The 27,085-nt window shown below is 43.9% G+C and overlaps 1 protein-coding gene across 1 annotated transcript in view; it reads left to right on the top strand.

Annotated features, from left to right (window-relative positions):
- The window catches only part of LOC310965513 (calmodulin-binding transcription activator 1-like), a gene marked incomplete at both ends in the record, with an annotated part of 51,682 nt that extends 25,692 nt beyond the window's left edge, over window positions 1-25,990 (top strand). Inside the window, 19 exons of the mRNA XM_083939170.1 lie at window positions 1,460-1,527; window positions 4,247-4,382; window positions 7,350-7,421; window positions 9,282-9,435; window positions 10,771-12,635; window positions 13,627-13,753; window positions 14,261-14,395; window positions 18,325-18,473; window positions 18,875-19,059; window positions 19,139-19,217; window positions 19,305-19,572; window positions 20,416-20,948; window positions 22,051-22,199; window positions 22,311-22,554; window positions 22,772-22,840; window positions 24,398-24,543; window positions 24,628-24,699; window positions 25,740-25,811; window positions 25,960-25,990. Of these exons, the coding sequence (XP_083795296.1) occupies window positions 1,460-1,527; window positions 4,247-4,382; window positions 7,350-7,421; window positions 9,282-9,435; window positions 10,771-12,635; window positions 13,627-13,753; window positions 14,261-14,395; window positions 18,325-18,473; window positions 18,875-19,059; window positions 19,139-19,217; window positions 19,305-19,572; window positions 20,416-20,948; window positions 22,051-22,199; window positions 22,311-22,554; window positions 22,772-22,840; window positions 24,398-24,543; window positions 24,628-24,699; window positions 25,740-25,811; window positions 25,960-25,990 (4,554 nt within the window). The remainder of the gene's footprint in view (window positions 1-1,459; window positions 1,528-4,246; window positions 4,383-7,349; window positions 7,422-9,281; window positions 9,436-10,770; window positions 12,636-13,626; window positions 13,754-14,260; window positions 14,396-18,324; window positions 18,474-18,874; window positions 19,060-19,138; window positions 19,218-19,304; window positions 19,573-20,415; window positions 20,949-22,050; window positions 22,200-22,310; window positions 22,555-22,771; window positions 22,841-24,397; window positions 24,544-24,627; window positions 24,700-25,739; window positions 25,812-25,959) is intronic.
- Between the last annotated feature and the right edge of the window lie 1,095 nt (window positions 25,991-27,085).

Here is a 27,085-nt window from a genome sequence, read left to right as displayed (position 1 = left end):
ATATAAATGCAGGACGAGGGAGTGGGGGTTGAGACGTGAGGATCGACTAGGGGATACTTAAAAAAAAAAAAACAGTTAAGTGCCAGCACCCTCCAGCTGCTCTCTCTTTCCATCTCTCCCTGCCTTTCTTCCCCTTTCCCTCTTTGTCCCTGTGATCTGAGCTGAAGTGCTCTCATGCCAAACTGGGACAAATACCTAAAACACACACACACACACACACACACACACACACACACACACACACACACACACACACACACACACACACACACACACACACACACACACACACACACACACACACACACACACACACACTCACACACACACACACACACACACACACACATACATACACACACACACACACACACACACACACAGGAAGAGAGGAGAGAAGGTCTGTAGAGGAGGACTGTTGATCTGAGGGGGCAGATGAAGGAGTGCTGGAGTGTGATGTCTTCTTCTCTATTGCTTTGTGCCACATTTCAAACACTGATTGCCTTAAGAGGACAATTTACATTTCATAGTCTTTCACAACAAGTGGGTGAGAATGGGAGTCAGACGTAAGGGTAGAGAGAATGATGTTTCAAGGAGGAAGCTAGGGGTGACATAGTTCACCGAGCAAAGGGAAAAAGGCGGCGTTGCGTGAACAACTAAAAAGCAGGAGGTACAAGCAAGTAGTTTCTTTTGCTGCATCTCTGTGTGTCTGCGTATGTGTGTATAGACGTTTTGTTTTGCTTTACTCTCGGTAGAATGCACCTTTATGATCTGAACTTTATTTTCTTTCCTTATTGGATTCATGTGAGTGTAGAAGAAGAATAGAAATAGTGTGGAGAGGAGAGGAGAGCTGATAGATGAAAAGGGAGCCGGAGGAATTAAGAATCAAGTTAGGAGCAGGCTTTATCTGACAGGAAACTGCAAAGTACAAGAAAACTTTTTCCTTATCAGCGCACTTTCTCAGCTAGTGTATGGGTCTGCACCCCCAGTGTGTGTGTGTATTTATGTGGCATGTGTGTGGTGTATTTAGGAGAATAGCTTTTCCTCCCCAGTGGAGGGGAGACATCGGTGTCGTGTCGGTGAGCGTGATTGGTTGTTGGCCCTGAGGGTTTGTCCTCTATATCTGTCTCCTGACTGGCTGCTCTGTGACCAATCAGGAGACCAGACCGCACCGTGGCAATCAGATAGTGACACTCTCTCTGTGGGCATCGGCAGGTCATCTGGAAATACCTGTTATGTTTTATCTCCCTGTGACACACACGCACGCACACACACACACACACACTCATATACACACACGCACACACACACACACACACAGTCCCTCACACACGCACACAAACACACACACACACACACAGTCCCTCACACACGCACACAAACACACACACACACACACACACAGTCCCTCACACACGCACACCTATATGACCTTTCTGTCTTGTCTTTATCTCTCCAGGAGATTGCTGCATATCTCATCACTTTTGAGAAACATGATGAGTGGCTGACGACATCGCCAAAAACCAGGTGAGGAGAGCGCAGATAGTGGTTTTCCACACACACACTAGCACAATCACGGTATCGCTCAATCAGCCAGTGACTCACGTTGGTTTAATCCCAATGACTGAGTGCCTGTGTTTGATTAAAACATTAGTGCTGTACCTCGACTGTCTCCAAAGGACGCTGACGGCCTGCTCTATATGTAGAGAGTGCTAAAGAACATGGCTGGACTGTAAAGCACCTAGTCAGCTGGAAATTGATGGTATTAATGAATGTAAATGTATTGGGATAAGTGATGTATAATTCAGACATAGGAGGGTGAGGGGGTGGGCTAAAGGAAGGGGGAGTGTGTGTATATAAGATGGGGGTGTGAACAGGGATTCACATGCCAGAACTGAATATTCATCGATCCAAATGAACCATAGGTAGCTCTTTTCCTAGAACGGGGGGAGGTTATAATCAGGAAGGAAGGTAGGAGGGAGGGAAAGAGAGGGAAAAAGAGTAATTTAAATTGTTAATAATTTACCTTGTAGACATTTACTTTAGTTAACACAGATGTAAGTTAAAAAAGCGAAAGACAAAAGAAAGAAAAGAAAAAGTAAAGTAAGTGAAGAGGTCACCTCATGGCTTATTTTTGATTACTGACACTGCTGAAACCCCGAGGTGATGCCTTTGTGCTCCCATTGTGCGGGCTGAAGGACTCCTCTCAGGAGCAGCCTAAGGCCAGCAGCACAGTTTATGTTGTGGATGGATTTCTCATTGATTGGTTGTGCTGCCGTATTGCCTCAGCCTCCCAGCAGCAAAAGCAGTGGCAGTCATATTGGTGTTATTGAGCAGCAGTTAGATATAATCCCATTTACACATGACACAAGGCTCGATTAGAACAGATTACACCTAATCCCATCAGATGGAAAGGAGCTCAGCAAAGGGAGCCAGGGACATTTATGTGTGTGTGTGTGTGTGTGTGTGTGTGTGTGTGTGTGTGTGTGTGTGTGTGTGTGTGTGTGTGTGTATGTGTGTTTTTATACATATGTGCACATGCGTCAATATTAAGATAACAATCAATGACCTTCATTTCTCCCTTCACTGAAATACCTCATCTGTTCAAAGTAATGACTATCACCTCCTCTCTCCCTCTCCGCTCACTTTTCTCATCGACTCCTCCTTCTCTCCTCCCTTTACTGGGCTCACTCACTCGCCCACTCCGTCTCTTTATCTTGCCGTCTTTTTTCCGCCACTCTCCTCCCCTCGCCTTCCCCGTGTTCGCTCGGCTACACTGTGGAACGGTGGAAAAGCTTTTTATATCCCACACATCACAGCCCAGTTACAATCAATAGCATTTATGTCTGCTTGAATCAGAGGGTTTACAAGGAACACGGGCATCATCCATGTGTGCGTACCTCCACGCACACAAACAAGCATGCATATGAAGGTGCATGTATTTCCCACCCACACACACACACACACACGCAGCCACACATCTGATCTCACCCATCTTCTCCATAACATTATTAGAATCAGCAGCTCTGAGATGACTCACACTGCTCGAGACAGAGACTAAACTCAGCTTTGATCTGAGGGTGGGGGTCTCCACTCCGCTAAGCAACTGGCAGGCTCACCCCAAAAACAGAACAGATTTAAGGTGTCAAAGAAAATCAACTCAAAGTAAATTCAATTTCACTACACACAGTGCTCTGAGTAAATTGCAATCATCTAAGTCCATATAGATGTGTCCACATCGAATTCTAGCGGAGAGGAGAGGAGACAATAAAAGAAACAGAGGTTAGGATAGTAGAAGCAATAGGCAGAGATGAGAAGATGTGAATAAGTGGAAAGGAGTGGAGAATGGAGGGCTGAAAAAGCAGTAAAAAGAAAATGAAGAAATACTATGATAAGGGGGATAAAGACTGAAGGTTGATGGAGAAGAGGAGGGCAGGGAAAGGAGAGAAGAGGTGTGTAAATAAGTGTGTGGTTGTGTGCATGCATGCTCATGACTGTGCATGTGTGTGTGAGAGAGAGAGCACTTGTGAGTATGTGTTAGTTTATTGATTGTTAACGTGTCTGTTCTCTTTCTGTTGTTGTAGATAAGGTAGAGAAGCATTTTTCCTCCACCTACATACACACACACAGAAACGCACACAAACACACACACACAGAGAAACGTGCGCACACACCTGTCCTTAACATTTTAGAAGTGTAATGATTGATTGCTGAGCAGCAGGTTTGACATTGAGCCCAAAGAACGCACAGTGGTAGGTCCTGCTATCTCTGATATCACCATGTCTCTCTACATGTATGGCTGCTGGTGAGTGTCTGTGTGTTTGTGTGTGTGCATGTTCATCCCACCAGGTGTATATAGAAAGGGAGCTTAGAGGCCAATGTTCCTGTTGTGCTGATAAATCACCCTGCTAAAATATTAACACGTCGGTTTGTAAGTCTGTGTATAAGAGGGAAGGGGCAGCATGGGGCCAGCTAACTTGACCGTGGGAGAATAAAATAACGTCATCGTTTAAAACATGTTTTTGCTCATATCAGTCGGTATTTGTGGATCAGGAGAACTTCTATACTTCTGGCAGTTTGAGATTACAGCATGAACATTATTTCTGGTCAGTTTCCATGGAGTTTAATTGTAGTCAGTTTCAAAGAAGTCTCTACTGTGCTCAGCACTTATTCTGTACAATTTAACATGAATCATCACACTTTGTGTCTTTCTGTCTGGCTAACTCTTTATCTGCTACTCCATCAGGCCTCAAAATGGCTCTATGATCCTCTACAACCGTAAGAAGGTGAAGTACAGGAAAGATGGCTACTGCTGGAAGAAAAGAAAAGACGGGAAGACCACCCGAGAGGATCACATGAAGCTCAAAGTCCAGGGAGTAGAGGTGAGAGGCTACAATGGAAAAAACAAGTCGATGATCTTGTTTGGAGCTGTTTCACTGCCAATCTTACTTCCTAACTTACTCTCCTTCACTCCGAGGAGACACATATGTGTAACACAAATGTACACACAAACACACATGCTGAGGCTGCAGGGCTACCTGAGAGCGAGTGGTGCCCTTCTTTCTTTACCTCCCTCCCTGTTCTTGTCTCTGTTTCTCTCTCTCTCTCTCTCTCTCTCTCTCTCTCTCTCTCTCTCTCTCTCTCTCTCTCTCTCTCTCTCTCTCTCTCTCTCTCTCTCTGTCTCTCTCTCTCTTTCTGAAGGATAAGAGTGTGTTTGGCCTGAGGCCAGGAATGATGTCAATGCCTCCTTCAGCAGAACAGAGAGGGGTATCGATCTAGTCTCAAGGCAGCGTCTGTGCGCGTGTGTCTGTGTGTGTGTTTGTGTGTGTTTGAGTCACATCAGCCAGCTGAAAAATTGATTATTCAGCAGGAATATACCAAAAGGTGAGAGGAGTGAGCATGCATGTGTCAGAAACAGAAAGGATGAGGTAGAAGGGAGAGCGAAGGAGAGACAGCAAGAGGCACATGGATGTTTGGTGAGGGCTCAATAGTTTTGCATTAAGGGTGAGCAGCAGACAGGCGAAAGAGACAGAGAGGTAAAGGGAATAATTGAGATCAAGTATTCCCATCTGCACCTCTATTATTTACGACCCCACACTCAAATTGACATTCATCTCACGTGCAATTTTCTGCCATCGTTCATGAATACACATACTCACACACACATATATACAAAGTGTTTGTCTCCCTGGTAGTTGCTCAGTAATTGTTTGTGTCACGTCTTCCCAGGACCCCCCAAAGCAAGCACAAGAAAGCAGAGTGTAGAGCAGGGGACGGGAATGAGCAGAGCAGCAAGATGAGCAGAGGGAATGAAGGAGGATGGGGAGAGGCAGGAAGCAGGGGAGAAAACATAGCCCTGGATGGAGAGCCTCCTCATATCGAATGGAAATATATGGAAATGCACTCTGCCTTTGGCAAAACACACTTTAGATAGAGGGCGGGCTACTTCTGAGAAGAGGCAAAATGGGGAGAAAATATAAGTGCATGAGTGTTCATGACAGAAAACAGGACAAGTTGTAAGTGTATGCTGATTGTATATGTGTTTGTGTGTGCAATTTCCTCTTTAAACACAGTCCAGTGTGTGTGTGTGTGTGTGTGTGTGTGTGTGTGTGTGTGTGTGTGTGTGTGTGTGTGTGTGTGTGTGTGTGTGTGTGTGTGTGTGTGTGTGTGTGTGTGTGTGTGTGTGTGTGTGTGATTATTGATTTTAATGCATGTGAATAGGTGCCACGATGACCTTGATAGTTTTATCCTTCCTCTGTCAAACATATCAAACACACACTTCATTAGGACCGGGTATCGTCCGAAATGTTCCCATTTACTTATTTAAATCAGAATTTAGTTCATTTTAAAGAGTAGGGTTCTTGTCTTGCATGTAAGAAGATCATCTCACTTTGTTAAATGCGAAAAAGTTTTTGTAGCAAAACATTTTAGTATTCTTGAATTTAAAGGGATAGTTCTGATTTTTTGTAGTGGGGTTGTGTCTGGCGGTCGGCACCCCCAGTTTGGAGAAGCAGGTAGGGGTGCCACCACAGAAGCAGAAATTTACTGCTGTGGATGGGGGCAGCAGCTAAATGTATTTAAGCCACCTAAAGTTTAAGTGTACGCTATATTTAGAATATGTTCAACTGTCATTGCTCTCATCAAAGCCACCAGACTCCAGACTTACTGCCAAACGAGCAACTTCCATGTACTGTTAGGGAAGATTACGTTTTTTGTCAATGGACTCTGGTGGCTTTAACAAGAGAACAGATAACGGCTTCAGTTCCCCCTGCGTAAACTTAATCAGGGCTGTCCGACGGCAAGGTGAAAACTGGTGAAAATATATGTAAGTATAGCTTACACTTAAACTGATATTGATTTTTTTTTTAGCTGTGCCTTTTTTTAGGTGGCTTAAATACGTTTAGCTGCTTCCTTTATCCGTAGCAGTACATTGCTTATCTTTGGTGCCTGTCCTCCTCCCTGCTTCTCTCAAGCGGGGGTGGTGCTCACCGTCATCTGCTGTAGGTAATACACTGACTATGGATAGGTACCTCATACATACATACACTTTAGAAGAAATAAAAAACTATCCCTTTAAGTTTTTGTGCAGTTGCCTTGCATTACACAGTGATCAGTGAGTCAGATTTTTTTGTCTTAGTTACTTATTCTTTGTTCAGATATATATTTTGGCATCGGTATCGAAACATTTTATACCGTACAAAACAAATATAAACACTCAGTCATTTAAATCTGTTAATAACCGTATGTAATCATACATTTGGTTTTTTTCCGCACTCAGTTGTATACACTATTTTGTATGTATATAAGCATCATCTGCTGGATGGAGTCCATACTGAACTTCCTTTTCATCTGTCCACCTTGACACTCTGTGCTTTCCTCACTTTCCCCTCCTCTTCCTTGTCCTCTTCACTGTTACAGATCTCTCTTACAGTGTCTGAGATGACGACAGTGTGACTTTTTGTGAATTCCAAGTGGATTATGTCTAGTCTTGCTGAGGCAGTAAATTTCACAATCTCTTGCGCTGTAATTGTCAACATCAGATTTATGGTATTTTAGAAAAGACATTAGGAAAAAACGCATACAGCATGTTTGCAATTTAGTTTTAGCACCGCAATCAATACAGCCTAAGTGGGTATAACCTAAGTTCTCCTCTCCTGTTCTCTCATTCACTGTCCTCCTCCTTTTTCACTTTTTGTCTTACTTCCCTTTTTCTTTTCTTGTTTACTCCTATCCTCTCCTCTCCTCTCCTCTCCTCTCCTCTCCTCTCCTCTCCTCTCCTCTCCTCTCCTCTCCTCTCCTCTCCTCTCCTCTCCTCTCCTCTCCTCTCCTCTCCTCTCTCCTCTCTCTAGTGTCTGTATGGCTGCTACGTCCACTCCTCCATCATCCCCACCTTCCATCGTAGATGCTATTGGCTGCTGCAGGTAAGCCCACCCCCCTCCCCAGCCTTGCCTTTTCTCATACATTTATACACACACAAAACAAGATTTTCGACAACATTTATAGTGTGGTGATAATTTGTTAATAATTGTCACATCTTTGTAATTTTAGGTCTTTTCCCCTCACATTATGAACATCTTGTAACATTTACTACAGCTATGTTAAGGCTTATTTTACCCTATTCTACACAGAACTGGGCGACCAGAATATATATATTATCAGTGTTAGGCAAAGTTTCGACCATTAAACTGTCCATTTGCAAAACAGAACACCAAGCTAACCTATAAACCTGCAATAAACATCATCCTCCTCTAGTTTAATGACGCAAACAATAGTAAAAATTCCATCACAACGCTGGGGTCACAATCAAACTGGATGTTGTTTGACTGAGTGGACACACACACAGTTAGACCACTAGAATATGCCAGGCCTGTAGGTCTTGTATAATGCTAACATACAGTGCAGAATAATAAAACATTTTTTTGCCAGAAGTTGACTGTAACTTCCAGAGCCCAGTGTGCTATCGAAACCCTGACTCTCAATACTTATCATGAGCATCAAGGACTCTACTCTCTCTATGTGGTCCTCTCCAAGAAAACACCCTGGAGCTAAAAACAACACACCAACACACACACACACACACACACACAGAGACACACACACATATGAACAGGTGTCCCCTGTGTATAAAAGCATGTTGTTTTTCATAGAGATGTTGGACTCACTCTGCTGCTCATGTGAAAGACAACAGAGAAGAGGAGTTACACACACACACACACACACACACACACACACACACACACATGTCTCCCTCTAATGGCCATGCAAGACTTGGTCACCAGGACCCCATCATCCTCAGACGACAGGTTACATGATGAATCTTAAACATGCACGCATACATTTGCACTGCCTCGCTCTTCATCTTTCTCTGTTCAATTCAAGGAAAATATTGAATACGCAGTGATGTTCATTTAAAATATGGAAATGCATACATATTTATGTATTCTTCGGCAGAATTTCCTGCATAAATTGTCACATGAAATTTACAGGGACATTCCAGCCACCGGCCGTAAATTGAATAGGCCCTCATCCAATATATTTTGTTTTTCTGCACGCCCAACTAGTTTGATTCCTGTAGTCTGAAATAATGAAGGGAAATTGTACTTGCTTTATCTGTAAAGTGACATTTTCTGCTCTTTGCGCCGATATCAAAACACATCAGTGAATACGATCATAAATCAGTCTGTGAGTGCTGTTGCATTGCACAGTGTGGTGCTGTAGCAGCCCACTGTGCCATCCTCTTTTGGAGAGAAAAGTGTTCCACCTCAGCAGGTCCTCCCCCTCACCTGAGTCTGTCTACTGAATCTTTCATCAAGAAGAGCTTCTCTCCCTCTCGCTCTCACACACACACACACACACACACACACACACACACACACACACACACACACACACGAACATACACAGATGCACGTGAATGCACCTGTTGAATCATTCATGGCGTAGAAATTCCATAGGTCTACTGGTGGCCTAAAGTATAGTGAGCACATACACACAAACACACGCGTAGACCATTCCCCAGTGTCTGCGGGGTCAGAGAGAGAGTGATGAGTGGGCTTGAGCTGTTAAATCTTTTATGGGCAGGTGAGAGAATCTTATCTGACACGCTATGTCTAACCTCCTCCCTGACCTCCACGTTCTCTCCTCTCCATTTCCCCTACCTCTGTAAATAGACTCTATCTTTTTATTTACTCCCTCCCATAGGTAAGAACATGCCAGTTAATTAATGAATAAAGGCCATGTTAAACTAACACCTTGTATCTATGTATGTCTCCGTGCTGCAGAACCCAGACATTGTGCTGGTGCACTACCTGAATGTACCGGCAGTGGACGATAGTGGGAAGCCATGTGGTCCTGTCCTCTGCTCCATCAACACAGACAGGAAGGAGTGGGCCAAGTGGAGCAAGGAGGAGCTCATTGGACAACTCAAACCCATGTGTGAGTTCGCTTTAACGTCATTTCAGCACCCACCTTCAACTCCTACTCTCGTGTTTCAGCCTTCACACTTTTCGTACACCTTGGGACATGAGTCACTTCGGGTCAATAAAAACAGCACCTGTCGTGGTACAGTAAGTCTCAAAAATAATCTTTAAGAAACCAGTGTAGTCAATCCTAAACACAGATAATTTGGTTCACTGCCATGCTTTCAGACTTTGTGAACAAGTTGGCAGCAGAATGGGGCACAATCTGGAGCTGTGCCATCACTTATCTGATGACACAAGTGATTTTACTTCAGAGGAGATGATATGAACATTTTCTCTAAGTAAATATATCTAATCTTGTCAGTGTTAATTCAGCAGTAACATCGTATTGATATATATTGTCGAAGGTAAAGATAAATCAGTAAGCCAAAATGCAACAACTGGACTTGCCAAAATGTGTGTTTACTTACTTTACAATTCAGTGATATATTTAAAGACAGCATGGTCTCTTAAAAAGCCACCTTATGCAGAGGCATTCGGCACATACACACCAGCCAGGCTTTACTCTGTTTTTTGTTTTTTGATGGCTCAGACAGTCAGCGCCATGCTGCCACCTAGAGGCAGATACACATTTCATCCAAGAAAGGGAGCAATAGAGGGAATGAAGACAGAGGTGCCAGAAATATCCAGCATGTATAATTCATAAATGAGCATCAGGGAGTAGATAACTCCAGTACACACACACACACACACACACACACACACACACACACACACTTACCTAATCTCACCCCTCTTTGATCTGGTTTGGTAGGGCAAATAAGGACAGCTGCCCAAAACTAAGTGGCTTGTTGACTTAAGAAGCCCCTCACTTCTCACTCTCCCCACTGATTTATATTCCCTTTCGCTCTTCTACCTTCCCCTAATTGACTCGAGCAAAACAGCTCTCTGCTTTTTTCCTTTCCTTGCACTTGCACTCTTGATCACTGACTTGATCCATCTGTGGTCACAGGGGTTTTCTATGGGAGTGAGGTCTCTGACACTGAAACTGTTTGGTATTTGTATTTCACTCTGAAAAATGCATCAGACACATCCCACAAATGTAAATGAAGACAACTAATTTATAAACTGGGAATACCCTTACATGTTAGAATTTAGTTTTTTGAGTATCCATGATCTCAGCTTTCAGTGTACATTCTGAACACTGGAGGGCGCCAGTAGACACTATCAAACGTTTGTGAGGCTATATTACTATTAAGATTAAGATTGACCTGGGTCGAATGAAAGAACAGAAAATGAAGATGCATTGTCTTTAACACCGTTTTCTTTATTGGAATGTCTCTTCTGGCAGGTGCTGGAAGCAGCCTGCATCAGAAATGTTCAAGTGTCAAGCAACGCATCATTTCATCCAAGCAGGAGTCAGGGGCAGCAGCAGGAGGGGGAGCTGCAGTGGGTACGGGCGTAGCAACAGGCCAGAGAGCTGAAGAAGCAGATGGTACAGAGGTCCAGAACAGCGATGTGTCAGAGGGACAGACAGAGCCCAGTCCTGCAGGGGGCAGAAGCAGAGCGGGTGGAGGAGAGAGGAGGAATGGCAGGATAACCAAACCCTCACTACTCCCACAGAGCAGCATGGAGGTGTCTTCCTCCACCTCCACCAACCAGGTGGAGGTCCCTGACACCACCCAGAGCTCCCCACTGTCAATCACCAGCGACATAGCTGATAGCCCGGCTCTTGGCATTGGGGCTGGCTTGTCACAGAGCACAGCTGTGTTCATGTCTGAGGTCACCACGCTGACTGGGGATTCGGTTTACTCTGCTGGTCACACCCACCTGATGGCATCCACCCATGAGAGCACCGCAGCTGGCATCCTGTTGGCTGTTGGTCCTGAAAACCAGAGGTTTGCATCATTCCCTGGTGGTGTGGGCTTAGGGGAGGGAGGAGAGTTGGTGCTATCTAGCTCTCTAGACTCCGCTGGAGGAGTCAGCCTTCCTGAGACCACCATGACCTTTGACCCTGATTGCTTCCTCAACAATCCCAAGCAAGGCCAGACGTACGGCGGGGGTGGGGGGAAGGCTGAGGGATGTAACGGCGATGATGGAGGACTCCACTGTTCTTCTAACGGCTTTGTCTACAATCCAGCCCTCGTCAACAACATCAAGACAGAACCTACACCCCTGGAACCGCCGCTGGCCACTCAGAGCAGCTATGTAGGAGAAGGGACAGGCCTCAGCCCCAGCACCACCCTGGAGCAGATGGACTTCAGTGCTGTTATGTCATCAGCCTGTGTCCCGAGTCTGACCCAGCCTGCACACCACCCCTCCCCTGGCCTCTTCCTCCAGTCCTCACCGCAGACAAGCCAGCCCTCCCAGCTGCAGACCAATGGTGCTGAGGCAACCCAGGAATCAGGCGAGGCCCAGGCTTACATAGGCTTGCCTTCGGTGCCAACAGACTCTCCAGTCACCAATGGAGACCCACATACACACCTCCACCAAGCCAGCCCTGACCAACAGGGCCTGTGTGGAAGGAACGGACAAGGAGCGGTGGTGAGCTCTTTTCCTCTAGCACCACAGGATACGACCGTTGACCAGTCAGGCGGCAGGGGACATCGAGAGCTCGGGGGCTTAGACAAGACTTCTGAGAATGGAGGGGAGTTCAAGCCTGGGGATCCTCACAAGGCCTACACGAGTGTCGAAACCGAGCACTACCTGCAACCCACAGATGACAATGGAGGAGGAGAGGAGGGCGGAGGAGGTGGTGGAGGGGGGGAAAGAGGGGAAAATGATATTCACTGTAATGGTGTAGGATTGTCGGGGAACAGCAGTTCAGTGGTGGCCAGTCCTCAGTCAATAGCTGCTGGTGCGAGCATCGAGGGGGCGCTCTACAGCTCTCCTCTTCCTCAGCAAGGTGGGGGAGTATCAGCCACAACAACAGGGGCCGGAGCGGCCATCAGTCTGGAAGGCTTTGAGGCTTCTTTTGGGAGCCAGTTCTCTGATCTGATCAATGACTTCATCTCAGTTGAGGGGTCTGGAGGCGGGGTGGGGGCAGCTGTGACTGGGGTCCTGATGCCCCAGGAGGGGACAGCAGGAGAGGAGCAGGGCACAGGAGCAGGCCACCTGCAGGAATCTGAGGTGGAGCAGGGAGCTCTGGGACTGCTCCAGGAGACTGGGAGGTTGTTTGGTGTGACAGACTACTCCCCAGAGTGGTCTTATCCAGAGGTTAGTAAACCCTACATGATTATCATTCATTATTTATTCATCATTGTTCCCCACAGGAAAATCAGTCCCTCCACTGCCTGATTGACGGTGGCTTGTACTGATGTTAAACGCTGAAATCATGCTCAGCGCAATTTGTGCTAAGACCGCCAGCCTGGCTGTGTTGGTCATTAAGGAGTCAGAATATCTCAGACTCAGCTGATTGGATTTTGATGAAATTTCAATATTACACTGATTACCCTGGGTGGCTTCATTAATTTACCCATGTACCACTTACAATAACTCAGACACCAGTTCTATCATTGTAGTATGATGAAACTTGTGGAAATGTAGCATCATTTAAAAAAAAAAAAGAAAACGATCTGTCGAAACGCATTTTATTAACTAGCCATATCTACAACATATTTTTCTGCAACTCTCCTCCAGGATCCTCACCGTTGCATCATACTGGTTATTCCATAGTCATGAGTTTCTTGAAATAGCAACACAGTTTCACTCCAGAAGTTCAAAGGGTGATAGCATGTTTTTTTTTAGAATTAACTAAATAGGAGCACTGGAGAGTAAATGGCTTTAAAATCGTAAAAATCGTCATTATACTTAGAGAAAACACATGGCAGTGTGGTTCAGATGGTTCAAACAACTTGGATGCAAGGAGCAGCACAACCTCTAGGGGCTGCTACCGGACCTTTTACACTTAGAGATTTGTCATTAGAAAAATAGTAACCACTTTGTAAATAGGGCAATTTATTAATTCCTCAGTTTAGATTCATGTAATAGAAAATAAAAATGTAGGTCACTGTGTCTCTGAGGTATGCTTTTGCAACATGGAATCAAAATATTTTGAAGGAAACAGAAAGTCTTTCTGTGCACTCATACACATGCTACACTACACAAACATTATGACAACATGACATTATAGTATGCATGCAGCGATGTGTCTTGTTCTCGCACAGACTGTGTGATATTAGACCAAGGCTCTGTTTGTGTGCCGCAGGGTGGAGTGAAGGTGCTGATCACAGGTCCGTGGTTGGAGTCGAGCAGTGAGTACAGCTGTCTGTTTGACCACATCAGTGTCCCCGCCGCCCTCATCCAGCCCGGGGTGCTGCGCTGCTACTGCCCAGGTAACACACCTGCGTATGCACTCACTCCCACACAACACACAGAAGAAACGCTTTCCTTTGGTTTTAAATGTAAAACCTTTCCCCAACTGCCACCCCACTAATCCCTATAATAAGCAGTTTCTTCAGCACACAAATAAGAGTCTAACATTGGCTTCACACCGTCATTGGGAGATGCAGTCCTGTTTAAACAAGAAGATAAGAACATTATAAGAAATATTGTTGTGAGGAGGGACACTGTCTGGCAGGAACGTAATAAACGCAGCTCTGCTCTGAAGTGCTTTTCTTCTTTCTTTTTTTTTGGATGGCATGGTATGTGATACATGAGTCACATCCTGCTACATTAAGCGTGATCAGGGGAAAACTGCAAGCCAAATAGAAACAGTCTTTTGCAGGCACACTTGCGCAAAAGCAGTAAAAGACATTATAGTTGATATACTGTCCTGATATTGTACTTTTACGAGATATCGTCTCAGTAGTCAGTCTTACTAATTCCTCACATGTTTCCAGCCCATGACACAGGACTGGTGATGCTGCAGGTAGCTATGGGTGGTGAGGTCATCTCTTCTTCTGTGGTGTTTGAATACAAGGCGCGTGACCTTCCTGCCCTGCCATCTTCTCAGCACGACTGGCTGTCCCTCGATGGTGAGAACATTTGTTTGTCTTATGATTTAGTCAATAAAGAGCATAAACCATGAACAAAATGAGACTTGTGCATAACGGCTACATTGTGTGTCTGGAGTGTTGGCATGTGTGTGATTTATCTATATGTTTAACATGCTGTATGTTAAAGGTCATGCACTTGATGGACTGTCTTTTTACCCAGAAAAGTGCAATCATACAAAATACTTAATTTTCACATTCTTTCTTAATTCAGTTTTATTTTGTGGCCTTAACACCTCTGCTATTTTTTTATTTATGGCTTCCCATCTTAGATGATTGTTCGACTAATCTGTCCATTTGGTCTTAATCCACTAAGATTTCTTTGAGCAATTAGTTTTTTTTATGCTTTTTTCTTACCAAATGACTAATTTCGAAGATACTCATGAGCACACAGTTAGTCGACTAACTTCTTTAATTGAGTAAAACTTTGAGTGAACCGTGTGTCTGTGTGTGTGTGTGTGTGTGTGTGTGTGTGTGTGTGTCTGTGTGTGTGTGTGTGTGTGTGTGTGTGTGTGTGTGTGTGTGTGTGTGTGTGTGTGTGTGTGTGTGTGTGTGTGTGTGTGTGTGTGTGTGTGTGTGTGTGTGTGTGTGTGTATGTGTGTGTGTGTGTATAAGTGTGTGTATGTGTGTGTGCCTGTGTTTGTGTCTGTAGGTCATTATGCAGCTCTGTTTTGTAAGATGCATCCATGCTTTCCTATTTGTGTACAGCCGTGGATGTACTGACCAACAGGGTTTCATGGCTTAGCGATATGTGTCTGAATGGTGTGCTTCTGAACCTGGGATGCAGATGTTTTTTTCTATTGTCCCCCTTGGCTTGCATGGAGATAAATTCAAAAAGTAATCTAATCTCCTAAACAGCTCCTTGACAGCTGTTCTGTGACAAGAGTGTGGGTGTATACTGCACCTTTCATCTTCCCCGTCTCCAATCATAAAGGCTTTAGGCTTTATCTTGTTTGACTTTTTTAGGTCAAAATCATGCATTATTATGGAGTCCATTGTGAGTGTTTGCATGTTGGAGAGAAATCTGAATTATTTGGTTAGAGCTGTGGGTGTTGTTCTAGTGAGATTTCAACGATAGGCAATCAAATCAAAGCAGACTGCAAGATGATAGAGGACAATTAAATGTTCTTGAAGTCAGCTCTGGGGGGTTGGTGGCATATCTACAGCACGGGGGGGGGGGGCGGGATTAGGGTCCGTGTGCAAATATATATCCTGATGCAATTGCAGCTTGGAAACACACGGGTCTTCTCAGCGAGGCATGTCATGGGTTACTCTGTATTCGCCCCCGTCTCTGCGTTGCGCAATGCGGCAATGCGGCTCTACAGTCACAACAGGCTGCCTGTCTGCTGGAGTGAAGGGCAAGGACATTATGGCACAACCGCGGTCCACTTGACAGTCAAAATGTTGGACACCACCGGCAGTGTGCCGTGCAGCCACACACGCGCTATATATAGGCTCTGCCTTTGACTTTCAGCGATGATACCGAGACATGAACGTGCGCTCAGTGTATCAAGTCCTTTGTTTGGCCTCATCAAAGGCTCACTGCCAAGGAAAAATAGACAGAGATGAATTATTTTAAGCAAATATGCGTCAGCACGCGACTTTGTCACATGTCATTGCTCCACTTTAGTTTGTGTGCGGTCTATTGTTCCGATGACGACCGAGCCTCCTGCAGCTCACAGTCTGGCGGGCGGATTTGAAGCGTGTCTGCTTTCAGACACAACGTGGAGACTGCCCCCCCCCCTTCTCTCTCTCTCTCTCTCTCTCTCTCTGCTTAGTTGTGTTTTGCTCGGTCGGAGTAGCAATGTGTGAGTCGCACGCTTCAAACTAACGGGGTTGAGCAGAAGCGGGAACAAAGAGAGCAACAGATAGAGAAAGACTCGCTATTTGGGTTCGTAGTTTATTTGATGTTAAACTGATGTGAACTTCTTTTAATGGCGCCCAGGTCTGTGTTGTTGTTTGTTGCTGGGTTAAGTTTTTTTCTGTCATGCTGCTGGACAGAAATGTGCATGTTGTCTTCTTCAGAGCTTGCATTTCACGTGTTAGTCCAGATGTTTACAGCAGTAGAAATGCCACAAGTCCTCACGTTGTTTGCACGCTGGATGTTTGAAGTAAAATCCTGTTCGTTTCATGCTGCAGATGATGAGAAGCTTGTTTAGCCTAACGTGTTGACTTGCTCACTTTCAGCACCAGCAGCAGTGGACAGCTCCTCTGAACACTTTAACAACAAATGAAGGGAGGCTAATGTGGCTCCTGTAACAGGCCCAGATTATAACAGGCCTGTGTGGGCTGTTGATCACACAGTATACTCTGTGTTGTAGATGTACAACATGTTTACTATGATTACAACTGGAAGTTTCTCTGTATGGACCCTTTGCCAAAAGTGTGTGTTTGTCTGATGAATACTTCTCTGTTTAACTTCAACTAAAGGACAGAATCTGTTTGAGTCAAATTAGTTTCACATTGATTTGAATATATGGAGAACTATTGATGTGCATGTAACAAATCAAATTATTTTAGACCACTTTCATCAGTTTTGGTCAAATAATTATCATAATATGAATGGTAAAATAGAAATTGAGATCTTAACAAACACATTTGTCTCAGTGGTCTGCTTTCTTAAGAAAAGGTCCAATGCAGTCATCTGTTAACAGAGTTTGTTGATATCACTTCAAACTGTGCTGTGGTTGGTCGGTGGTGAGCCTGGTCAAAGGGTTATTTATTGGAGAAGAATCACTGGAAACGAAGCAATAATAGTGTGTTAATAGTGTGTGAATCTACAGGTACCCAGCACAACTACAAGTAGTCATCAAACAAACTTTTTTTTAAATTACAGTATATTCAGGAACAGGGATATAAGTGATCTTTAATCCTTTATAGAAGCTGCAGCGTGTCACCAGAATATTTATACATAATTATAATCAATTTACTTAATAAATACACTCAAATTGCATTTAAATTATGTGGTTGAAAACTTTTAGTATATATATACACGCTATCTACATGATAAATAAATTCATGATTTTCTTAATTAAGTACTAAAATTACTTTTCAAGGAGTTTCTAATGGCCTTTCTTGTTTTCCTCTTTGTCTTTCATAACACAAGCCTTGCAGCATCTATACTGAATGGCAGGTCGATAACTGAATTGTAAAATGGAAAATTACATAAAGTTTAAAATTTTTAAAAAGAAAGCCTGTTTGAAAGGCATTTTACAGCCATATTTAAAATTCAATAATTCACTTGTCAATTAATGAGGATAATTAGGTTAATTGAGTTATAATTAAAACAAAAAATATCCTCATTGCAGGCGCCAATCATCGTGCATGTTTGCAGTTATAATGGGTGAAGACTGCTGCTTCTTATGTGCTTGGCAACAAAAATAGTGGAGTGTTTTGCTTTGTATTAAAAAAAGCTGCATTTCCAGAAAACTGCTCCTTTTCTGATTGGCAGAGTGGAAAGGGAGGAGCCTTAGCCTCTGTGTCACTCGTATAGCTCCACCCTTTCAGCTCACTTTGTGTGCTGCAGAAAAAAGAAAGAGAAATAAGAGTGAAATGAGAGAAGAGAAAAATAGAGTGAGCAGCAGGTGGGATGACATAATGTGCATTGCAGCAAACTGCAGCAGCACTAAAACAAAAGGTCACTCACACACAACCACAAAAACTACATTTGTACAGATGTACACTTCTTAAACCACACACAGTTTTCTCGGTCCCCAAGTTCCCATTGTTGGTAGGGGAATTATTGGATTGCAGTCCTGATTTATTCTGCTGCATTGAGCCCCTCAAAGAAGAGATTCTCTCCCTAAGCCTCTCTAAGTTGGATTTTCTAAAACACAATATTGATTTTCTTAAATGCAACAAACAAGTAGCCAATGCTTACAGCTCTGTGTGTCCCACCTCCATTCCTGTAGATACCCAATTTAGGATGTCCATCCTGGAGCGTCTGGAGCAGATGGAACAGAGGATGGCTGAGATAACCAATCAGAACCCCAGCTCAGAAACCATGGCAACCAAGGGCGGAGGAGTGGAGGGAGGAGGAGCCACTGATCAGCAGTCTCAAGTAAGGCAGAGAAAAAGTGCTATAGGCAAAATTTTCCTTTCAGTTAAACAGAATCAAGTCAGCAGTGCAGGTAAACAACATGAGACAAAACATAATTTGTTTCAGTCATAAATGTTTATTTAACGTAAGTCTTCAAAACTGTGTTTTGGTCACGGAAATTACATTTCATGATGATGGTTTAAACTTTTACAGTAGATCATGCCTTTCCAGAAAGAAACACTCTTAAAAAACTTTACTTAACTTACTTAAAAGCAGCAAAACCTGCACAATATCATGCAATCAAGTACAAAAGCACCAGCAACTGCAGATACACAGAGGTGTTGAAACCCCAAATGTGATTTATTGAATAAAAATGCTGTTATCGAAAGTCTTGGAAACCCCCTTTGTCTCCAATCTTGCAGATTTCTACCGATCAGGGTTCGTTTGAGGGTCGTGTTGTCGTGGTGTGTGAGAAGATGATGTCTCAGCCTTGCTGGGCTTCATCTAATCAGCTCGTCCACAGTAAGAACTCCAGAGGAATGACCTTACTGCATCTGGCTGCAGCTCAGGGCTATGCGGGGCTCATTCAGACACTCATTCGCTGGCGGTGAGTCACACACACACACACACATGGCTCACCACTGCGAATGCACAGACAGTTAATTTCACTTTTTTTGTTTCTGCAGCACAAAGCATGCTGACAGTATTGACCTCGAGCTCGAGGTGGATCCTCTCAACGTAGACCACTTCTCCTGCACTCCTCTGGTGAGTAATCAATATTTCTGAATGGTGTCTTGAGTGTGTCTTTCTGTCCGTGCTTGTGTGATGTGTGTTTTCCTCTGGCCTCCTCAGATGTGGGCATGTGCTCTGGGCCACACCGAGGCAGCATTGGTGCTCTACCAGTGGGACCCAAGAGCTCTGGTTATTCCTGATTCGCTGGGACGCTTGCCACTCAACATCGCCCGATCCCGGGGCCACACTCGACTGGCTGAGCTATTAGAGCAGCTGCAACAGGCTCCTCAAGCTCAGGACCAGCCTGCCGACACTTGGATGGACAGGTGGAGAGGAGAGACACAGACCAGCGGAATAAGCAGCAGCCCTACATCAAACCCTAACTCAGGTGGGAACGCCTGCTGTTCTGTGGTCTATCACCATTAGGGAAGAATGTGTCTCATTTTAAAGGGCCTGCATTCAAAGCTCACTAAATAATATCTTTCTTGTTTAAACTCAAGTATGGAAACAGCAATTCAACATTTTACTGTTACAGTTTGTGTCCCAGATGATTTGTTTTTGGATGGTTGTCTGTTTCTAGTCTTTGTGCTAGGCTAAGCTAACCGGCTGCTGGCTTTAGTTACATATGCTCTGGGCAGATGGGAGAGTGGCATCAATCTTGTCATCTAAAGTCTGGGCAAGAGAGCAAATAAGTGTATTTCCCAAAATGTCAAACTATTCCTTTGAAACGTCGATTTGAAAGTCTTAACAGCAGTGTGTTTTTTCCAGTTACTCAGGATATTCTACCAACTCTCTGTGGAGAAATGAAATTAAAAACTGAATGAATTATCACCATTGCTAGCTATTTCTAGATGTAACGACCAAAATGCATAGGGTGTCACAGGACTATTTTTGTAAAATCTACTTAAAACTGAGTAAAAGACGAGTACAATCTGCTCCGGATTATTAAGATACATACCTTACTGTACCAGAGTGCAATGTGAGGCCCTCCAAACCTGCAGAACGAACTGCATTATCACTTGGCAAAACTCAGTCGAAAATCTGTTAAATATGATTAAAAAAAACACTGCGCCTCGCCTATGTATGCTGTGAGTCCGTCCCCCCTTTATTTTGGCTTTGGGTAATATATGATGTTTGGGGTGAACTGACCTTTTAATAAATTACCATATGCAACATGATAGGAATCTGCATGGCCACTTGCTCTTATTTCCCACCATCTTTGTTTCCCCAGAGCTGAGGAGAGCCAGGACAGAGAGCCAGCCAGACAACCAGAACCCGAACTGGAGCCAAACAGGACACAGAGGCCAGCAGGGAACCCAGGGAGAACAGGGAGGCCCACCTCCAGCCAAGAGACTCAAACCCAGCCCAGACACCCAGCAACAGCTAGCTAACTCAACCCACAGCTCTAAAACCCTCACGTCCCTCCTCAACTCATCCCCCAGCCCTAACCCTCAACACTCTCTCCTCCCCAACACCTTACAAACTCAATCCTCCAACCTCAGCTGTCAGAACGCATCACCTGCCAGCCCCAGCCCCAACCGGCCTCAGCTCCCCAGCACTCCATTCTCCCACCTGCAGGCCAGGATAGGGGGGTCTGAAGGGGTCACCAGGTGGAGTCTGAGACAGACTCTGGGGCAGCGTAGCCTAACCAGGAGGATTTTAGGAAAAGAACGACTGGCCATTCACCTGCGCCAAAGAGTGCTGTCTGAGAGGGGAGAGGAGACAGAGTTGCTGACCTATCAGGATAACACAGAGGACTTGCAGGTAGGGGGAGCAGATTGTGAGGGGCAGTTTTGATCCTGTTCCTTTACCAAAACACAACTTTTTGTACTGTATGTGATGGAAAATGTGTACCCCTTGCTTGCATGTGAGCCTTGTTTGTGACAAAATATATGAAACAATACATTAAAAAATCTATGAAAACAACTCTCCCCAAACTTTGACCCTCCGTGTGAATAAGGGAATACTCCTACGATACCCCATTAGATAAAGAAAGTTTTTACGAAAAATCTACTGTACCCAAACTTTGTCAACATTGAATCCGTCATCATAAGTAGGGCACCTGGTGGCATCAGTCCTATTTCACCACTCAGTTACTGCCACACAAGCAGAAACACACTGATACAAATGATCAAGAACAGTTAAAAGAGAATAAGGGCACAAATACTTAATTATCACAGGCAAGAACAATAACCGAGCACTAACTAGCTAAACCTTTAATATAAGGAATAGATTCACTCACACTGAACTTGAGCCAAATGATCATAAATACAAAAGGATTGCAGTTTGGGTTTAGCTATTTGTAGTGCTTGATTATCTAACCACAACTAGAAATCGATTTCAAAGGAAAGGATTTCAGTAAGAAAAGGTCTGATGCCTTCACCACTAAGATAATTAGCCACCATTGGCTGTTTACTCTATGATGCAATGAAATCTGATTTAAAAAAGGACAGTGCAAGCCCATCTGGCTGTTAGAGGTACCCTGATGACACATGTAGAATGACGGGGCCTCATGAAGAAAGATAGAAGACTTAATACATGACTAAACCTTGTACGTTTGATCAAGACTCTGGCCAAACAGTCATATGTTTTATATGAGCTAAACACGTTTAGGAGATACTGCATATGCATACATGCAGTGCATAAAGTGTAAACCACAGAACAATGGTAATGCATGCACATGAGTGCAGGAATTTAAGAAAAACGTTCATTTTTCACTTGCACACCTCCCTTTAATCATTAAGTATACAGTTGAGTCGAGTGTCATCAGTATAGGCATGAAAAATAAAAGACAGAAGTAAAGATCATTTTTAATTTGTCAGGTGTTAGAAATATCTAAGTACAGCCTGATCTGCATGTGTTGCAGATGGACATTACGATGCTAGCTGATCACATCATGGAGGCTTCAACCGGTAGGCTTAAGCAGGAGGCTATGGAGACGGAAACAGATTCTGGGAAAGTGGGGATCAGCAGTGATGTCCGGTTACTGTCTGGTTACCTTGGTGAGGTGGAAAGGTGAGTCAAAGAAGTCCTGATTTCACTACATTTACTCGACCTAACTTATCAAATAATGTAAAAATCTTGTTTTTACTATAAACCGTTTGCTTCTCTCTCTGCTTTTCCCAGGTTTCTAAACTACAAGTCCCAGACTCCTAGCCCCAAATCAAACTCTCTCTCAGGGCCTGAGGATCAGCAGAGTCCTCAGGCTAAGCAGGCCCTATCTTCACCCTTTGACTGGACCTCCTTCCTCTGTGCAGCTATGAAAGAGGAGAGGTTGAAAACTGACTCCTGTCTATCCATGACTGAGGCAGAGCAGGGGGAGCTGTATGAGACCATCAGGCACGCTCTGCACTCACTCAGAAAACACAAGGTAAGTGTGGCCTCCAGTCCTATGGAAAAATACTAAGTTTGCCCCATAGATTAAAATATAATCGAATGCATTTTGGTTTTTTTAAGTCCTGGTTCTGGCAAATATTTAAGTTATCTTCCTCTCTATTTCTTTCTTTCATAAATCACAGTCACTTAAAAGCTTGAGCTGACCGTGAATCAGTTAACGTTTTACAAACTCTTAATGTCAATTCCCTCAGGGTCCCGTTCAGGAACAACGCAAAGAGATTGCAGCAGTGATTCAGCGCTGCTATAAGAGATACAAGCAGGTAAGAGTTAACAACACAGAGCGAGCATCAGCCTACGACTTGATTTTGTGTCAAGCTGACCTACACTTAAGTACTGTATTACATATCCAGAAATTTTAGCAATAACGGAAAATAGAAATGTGGCTTGTCCTCATCCGGTAAGGGGGAAGAAAGCTGCAAAAATGACTCGATAAAATATAAAGAAATAATGCAGAAATAAGTAAATATGGTTAAAAAAAAATGGGGGGGGGGGGGTGCAGAAGGAAAATAATGCATAAAACATTTTAAAATCAATAAATACATTAAAAAAAATTGTTTTAAATACATAAATTAAAATAAATAAATACATTAACCAAATGAACTATTCAATTGGAAAGTAAATAAATATAAAGGTAAAAAATACCAGCTTTATGTCCAATTTTATCAATTAATCAATGCCTACATGTAATTGTAATATATGTATGTGTATATTTAATGGCATATCAATGTATTTCTATTAAAAAGGGGATATTCTATCTTATATACATGAATTTCCCCTCTGGGGATCAATAAAGGCTTATCTTATCTTTATCAAGTAATTTATTTAGTTTTAGCTTCGGCCCTCCATAATCCTGTGCAACAGTTCTTTCCTTTAAGTTTTTTATGTTAAGTTGATAATAAATGAGAGTAGCACATGAGGCCACGCCTCCATTCAGGTGAAAACAAACTGCCGGCTTTGACTGGCGGTAAATACAAACATAACCTGGCCTGATTTTGCCTATTTTACGTTAACCGGCCTGGAAACCTCCTATAATGACTAATGTTAGTCAGACAGACAGCTGTATTACATCGTTACAGAGCGATGATCGTTATGTGTAAAAAAACAAAGAGTTGGGGAATGTTTGTCCAGTTTACCGGAGGAGAAGTGGGTGAACCAGCCCACTCAGTGGCCAGAGGTGACACACCCACACATTTATTCCTTATTGAATCACCAGGTAATGCAGCTCTATGACAATGATCCCTTTCTCTGTCGTTAATATACTGTCGTTTTAGTTTAGCTCTGTGAAACAAAACAAACAGCCAAGGCTTTGTCCACCTGAGGTTAAAGGAGGGTGAAAATCTACTGTCTTTCTCTCTGGTACACACACACTCACTGCCATCTTTTTGACATCATTCTACTAAAAAAATGTACATGTTACTTGTATTTCCTCAAATGTAATCAAATTTATTTTTATAAACTGAGTACTCACTCCTGTTTTACGTATTAACGCCTACAGAGCACTGAGGTCTTCTCCTTTGTTTTCACCGGCGAGGGGGCTCATCCTTTTACGTGACGTAGGGTTACTCTCTTCTATAGCTCCCGTGTACTAATCTAGACTGAAGCCTCACAGCTTAGACATGCCTAATATTGAAGTCTAAAGCACCAAAGAAGGTTTTGTTCACACTCAAGTCAGTTTTATCACACATTTTTGTTTTTTCTTCACGCGTTTATAGCCACAAACATATTTTCATGATACATGTGTATTCAGCATTCAACCTAACAAAGGTACATATCTTGTGATGGGGTTTACACCAAGCTACTTGGGTCTTCTCTCTCAGTATGCACTTTATAAGAGGATGACCCTGGCAGCCATCCTGATCCAGAGTCGTTTCCGGAGTTTCCATGAGCAGAGGAAGTTCCAGCAGAGTCGTAGAGCAGCGGTCCTCATCCAGCAATACTACCGCTCCTACAGACACTCCCTCGGGTACCTCACTCTCTCACACACACATGCAAAAAGTGCATGATAATGCAAAAAGATTCCTTCTTACTCCTGTGTCTTAACCTACAGCAGCCTCCTCACGAAAAAACAGAACCAGGCTGCTCGCAAGATCCTGAGATTCCTGCTCCGATGCCGCCACAGGTGAGGCATAAGCACAACCTCCAACACAACTGCACACACATCCGAACATTACCCACGCACTTACCCACTGCTGCGCATGCACTCTCTACATTGGTGCTAATAGTTGGTGTTGTTTTACTGTTCCTGTGAAGCCCCTTGATGGACCATAGGCCTCTGAAATGGGTGAGTCTTCTCTCTCTCTCCTGGTGACTGATGCCTGTTTGCATGTCAGCAGAGAGAGGTGGAGAGGAGATCCTGGATCTTCATCCTTCCCTCTCACTCCCTCCTTACTTCCCTCCCTATTTCTGTGTGTGTGTGTGTGTGTGTGTGTGTATGTGTGTGTGTGTGTGTTTGTGTGTTTGTGTGTGTCTCTCTCTCTCTCTCTCTCTCTCTCTCTCTCTGTCTCTGCTAAATGATGCTGGTACTTCTGCATGACTGACAGATAGATAGACTGGTGATTCTTGCATATGGTCTTAATGGGGGCATGTTCTGACTGACATCACTAGGGACTGTGTGTCTTGCTTGGCCTGCCGCTCTCCTGTGTGTCAGACTGTATATAAAGTTGAACACACAGCTCCACGTCCTCCCACTGTACAAAAGTGAAGCCAAAGCCAACCACAGTCTGCACAGCAGCGATCGGGCAGTAAATTCACGTCATCAAAGTCCCGTCCGTACACCCACCTGACCAATCGCAAGTCGATTGCAGCTGTCAATCATGATGTTTCACCCCATTTTTATAGCATCAAAAAACTAATTATAAAGCGTTTTAAAAACTACCTTAAATGACAGAAGCCTAATGAGCTATACTGCAGCCACCAGGGGGCGATTGAGATGTTTTGGCTTCACTTTTGGGGAACTGTCAAGCCGTCAATCCTTATGCGTGTGTGTGCCAAGTGAGAATAAGTGCTGGTTTGCTGTATAACTTTTCTTGTTGCTCAAAGTATGATTTGGATATAAAATCGGAAAGAAAAACACACACACACACACACACACACACACACACACACTCACCCAAATCTCTCTCTGAGTGTGTCTCTATTGTGTGTTTGTATTTTCCTCAGGGCCAGAGAGCAGAGAAAGGCCAGGGGTCCTGAGAGCACACCGCCAGGCCCCACACACAGCCCCCTCAGCCTGTGAGCAACCTATTAACCCTCCCCACCCTTCTACTTTTTCCTTTCTTCCATCCTCCTGAAAACCTTCCCTTTTCCATTTCCCAACCCCTACTCCTGCCCTTTCCATTCCTCCCTCCTTCTCTCTCACTTCTCCCCCTCTTCTCACAAGAGGGGATAAAAACTCTTCCCAGACAGACTGAGGACAGGATAGGTGTCCATCATGGCAGCTCAGACAGACTGCTGGGTAGAGCCCAGGGTCCTGGCTCTGCCCACAGCACTGATCCTCCTCCACAGTTCCACTGGGAGGCCATCACATTAACCTCATGGCATTCTTTGCACTCTTCATGGGTATGTTTCTTTGCAAGTGCAAGTCGACGAGTCAGACAGGAGAACGCAAAGGGAGCGCCTGACGACGACATCCCGGCGTTTATGGCAGCGTCTGGACGGTGAACAGCTGGCTCAAGATAAAGGCTGCTTTGACATGCAGAATATATACGAAACCTTTTTGCGTTTTGTATCCAAACAGTAATCCATGAAAGAATAAGAAAACATAAACCAAAAAACTCACTTCTATGTTGCATTTGCATGAAAGGTTTTTTCGCTTATTCCTCCTCTCCATCATGAAGAGCTATAGTGGCAAATCATTCTGCGGATTCAGTATCTCACAATATCACCAACCACTCCGACTCACAGGCTTACAAACCTATTAATCAGTCACCCGATCAAAAGGGGAGGAACTGCACTTGAATGTAAGAGGGGCATTGTTAGATAAGGGTTGGGGTCTGAATAACGATGTCTTAATTTGTTACATGGACTTTGTATGGAGTCGTTCTCAGAGGCAGCACTTTGCTCGCCTGACGTGGTGTGTCCGTGTTTGTTCAATTCAATGCATGTGTTTGAGCCACGAGCTCCTGCATGCTTGCCAAACTGCTTTAGTGTTGTTTCTTTTGTATTTCTATGTGAAGTTGTGTCTCACTTATGTCCTCATCAACTTATCCTTGCCCTGTGTAATGTGAACTGTGTAAGGACAAATGACTTATTTTAGGGTGCTTTTTTTAACTTTATTTATTTAAGGGTCTAATTATTTATTTAATTGGCTCAAGAGTGGTTCAGCTTGAGACTGGTTTTCCCCCCTTGTGTGGTAAAATATGACATGTTCCAATGGTTAAATGTCTCTGTTAGTTTGTTCTTTGCGTGAACCTCTAAATCCTAACTGTGGTTTTGAGGAGAGAGTCACATACCATTGCCTTGACTTCTTCTTGACTCTGAGAGGTCTCTATGCTTGCTCTGTACAG

The sequence above is a fragment of the Echiichthys vipera genome (assembly GCF_963691815.1).
Source record: "Echiichthys vipera genome assembly, chromosome: X".
NCBI lineage: Eukaryota > Metazoa > Chordata > Actinopteri > Perciformes > Trachinidae > Echiichthys > Echiichthys vipera.
The sequence above is the reverse complement of the archived record's forward strand: the minus strand, read 5'-3'. Positions and strand labels throughout refer to the sequence as shown.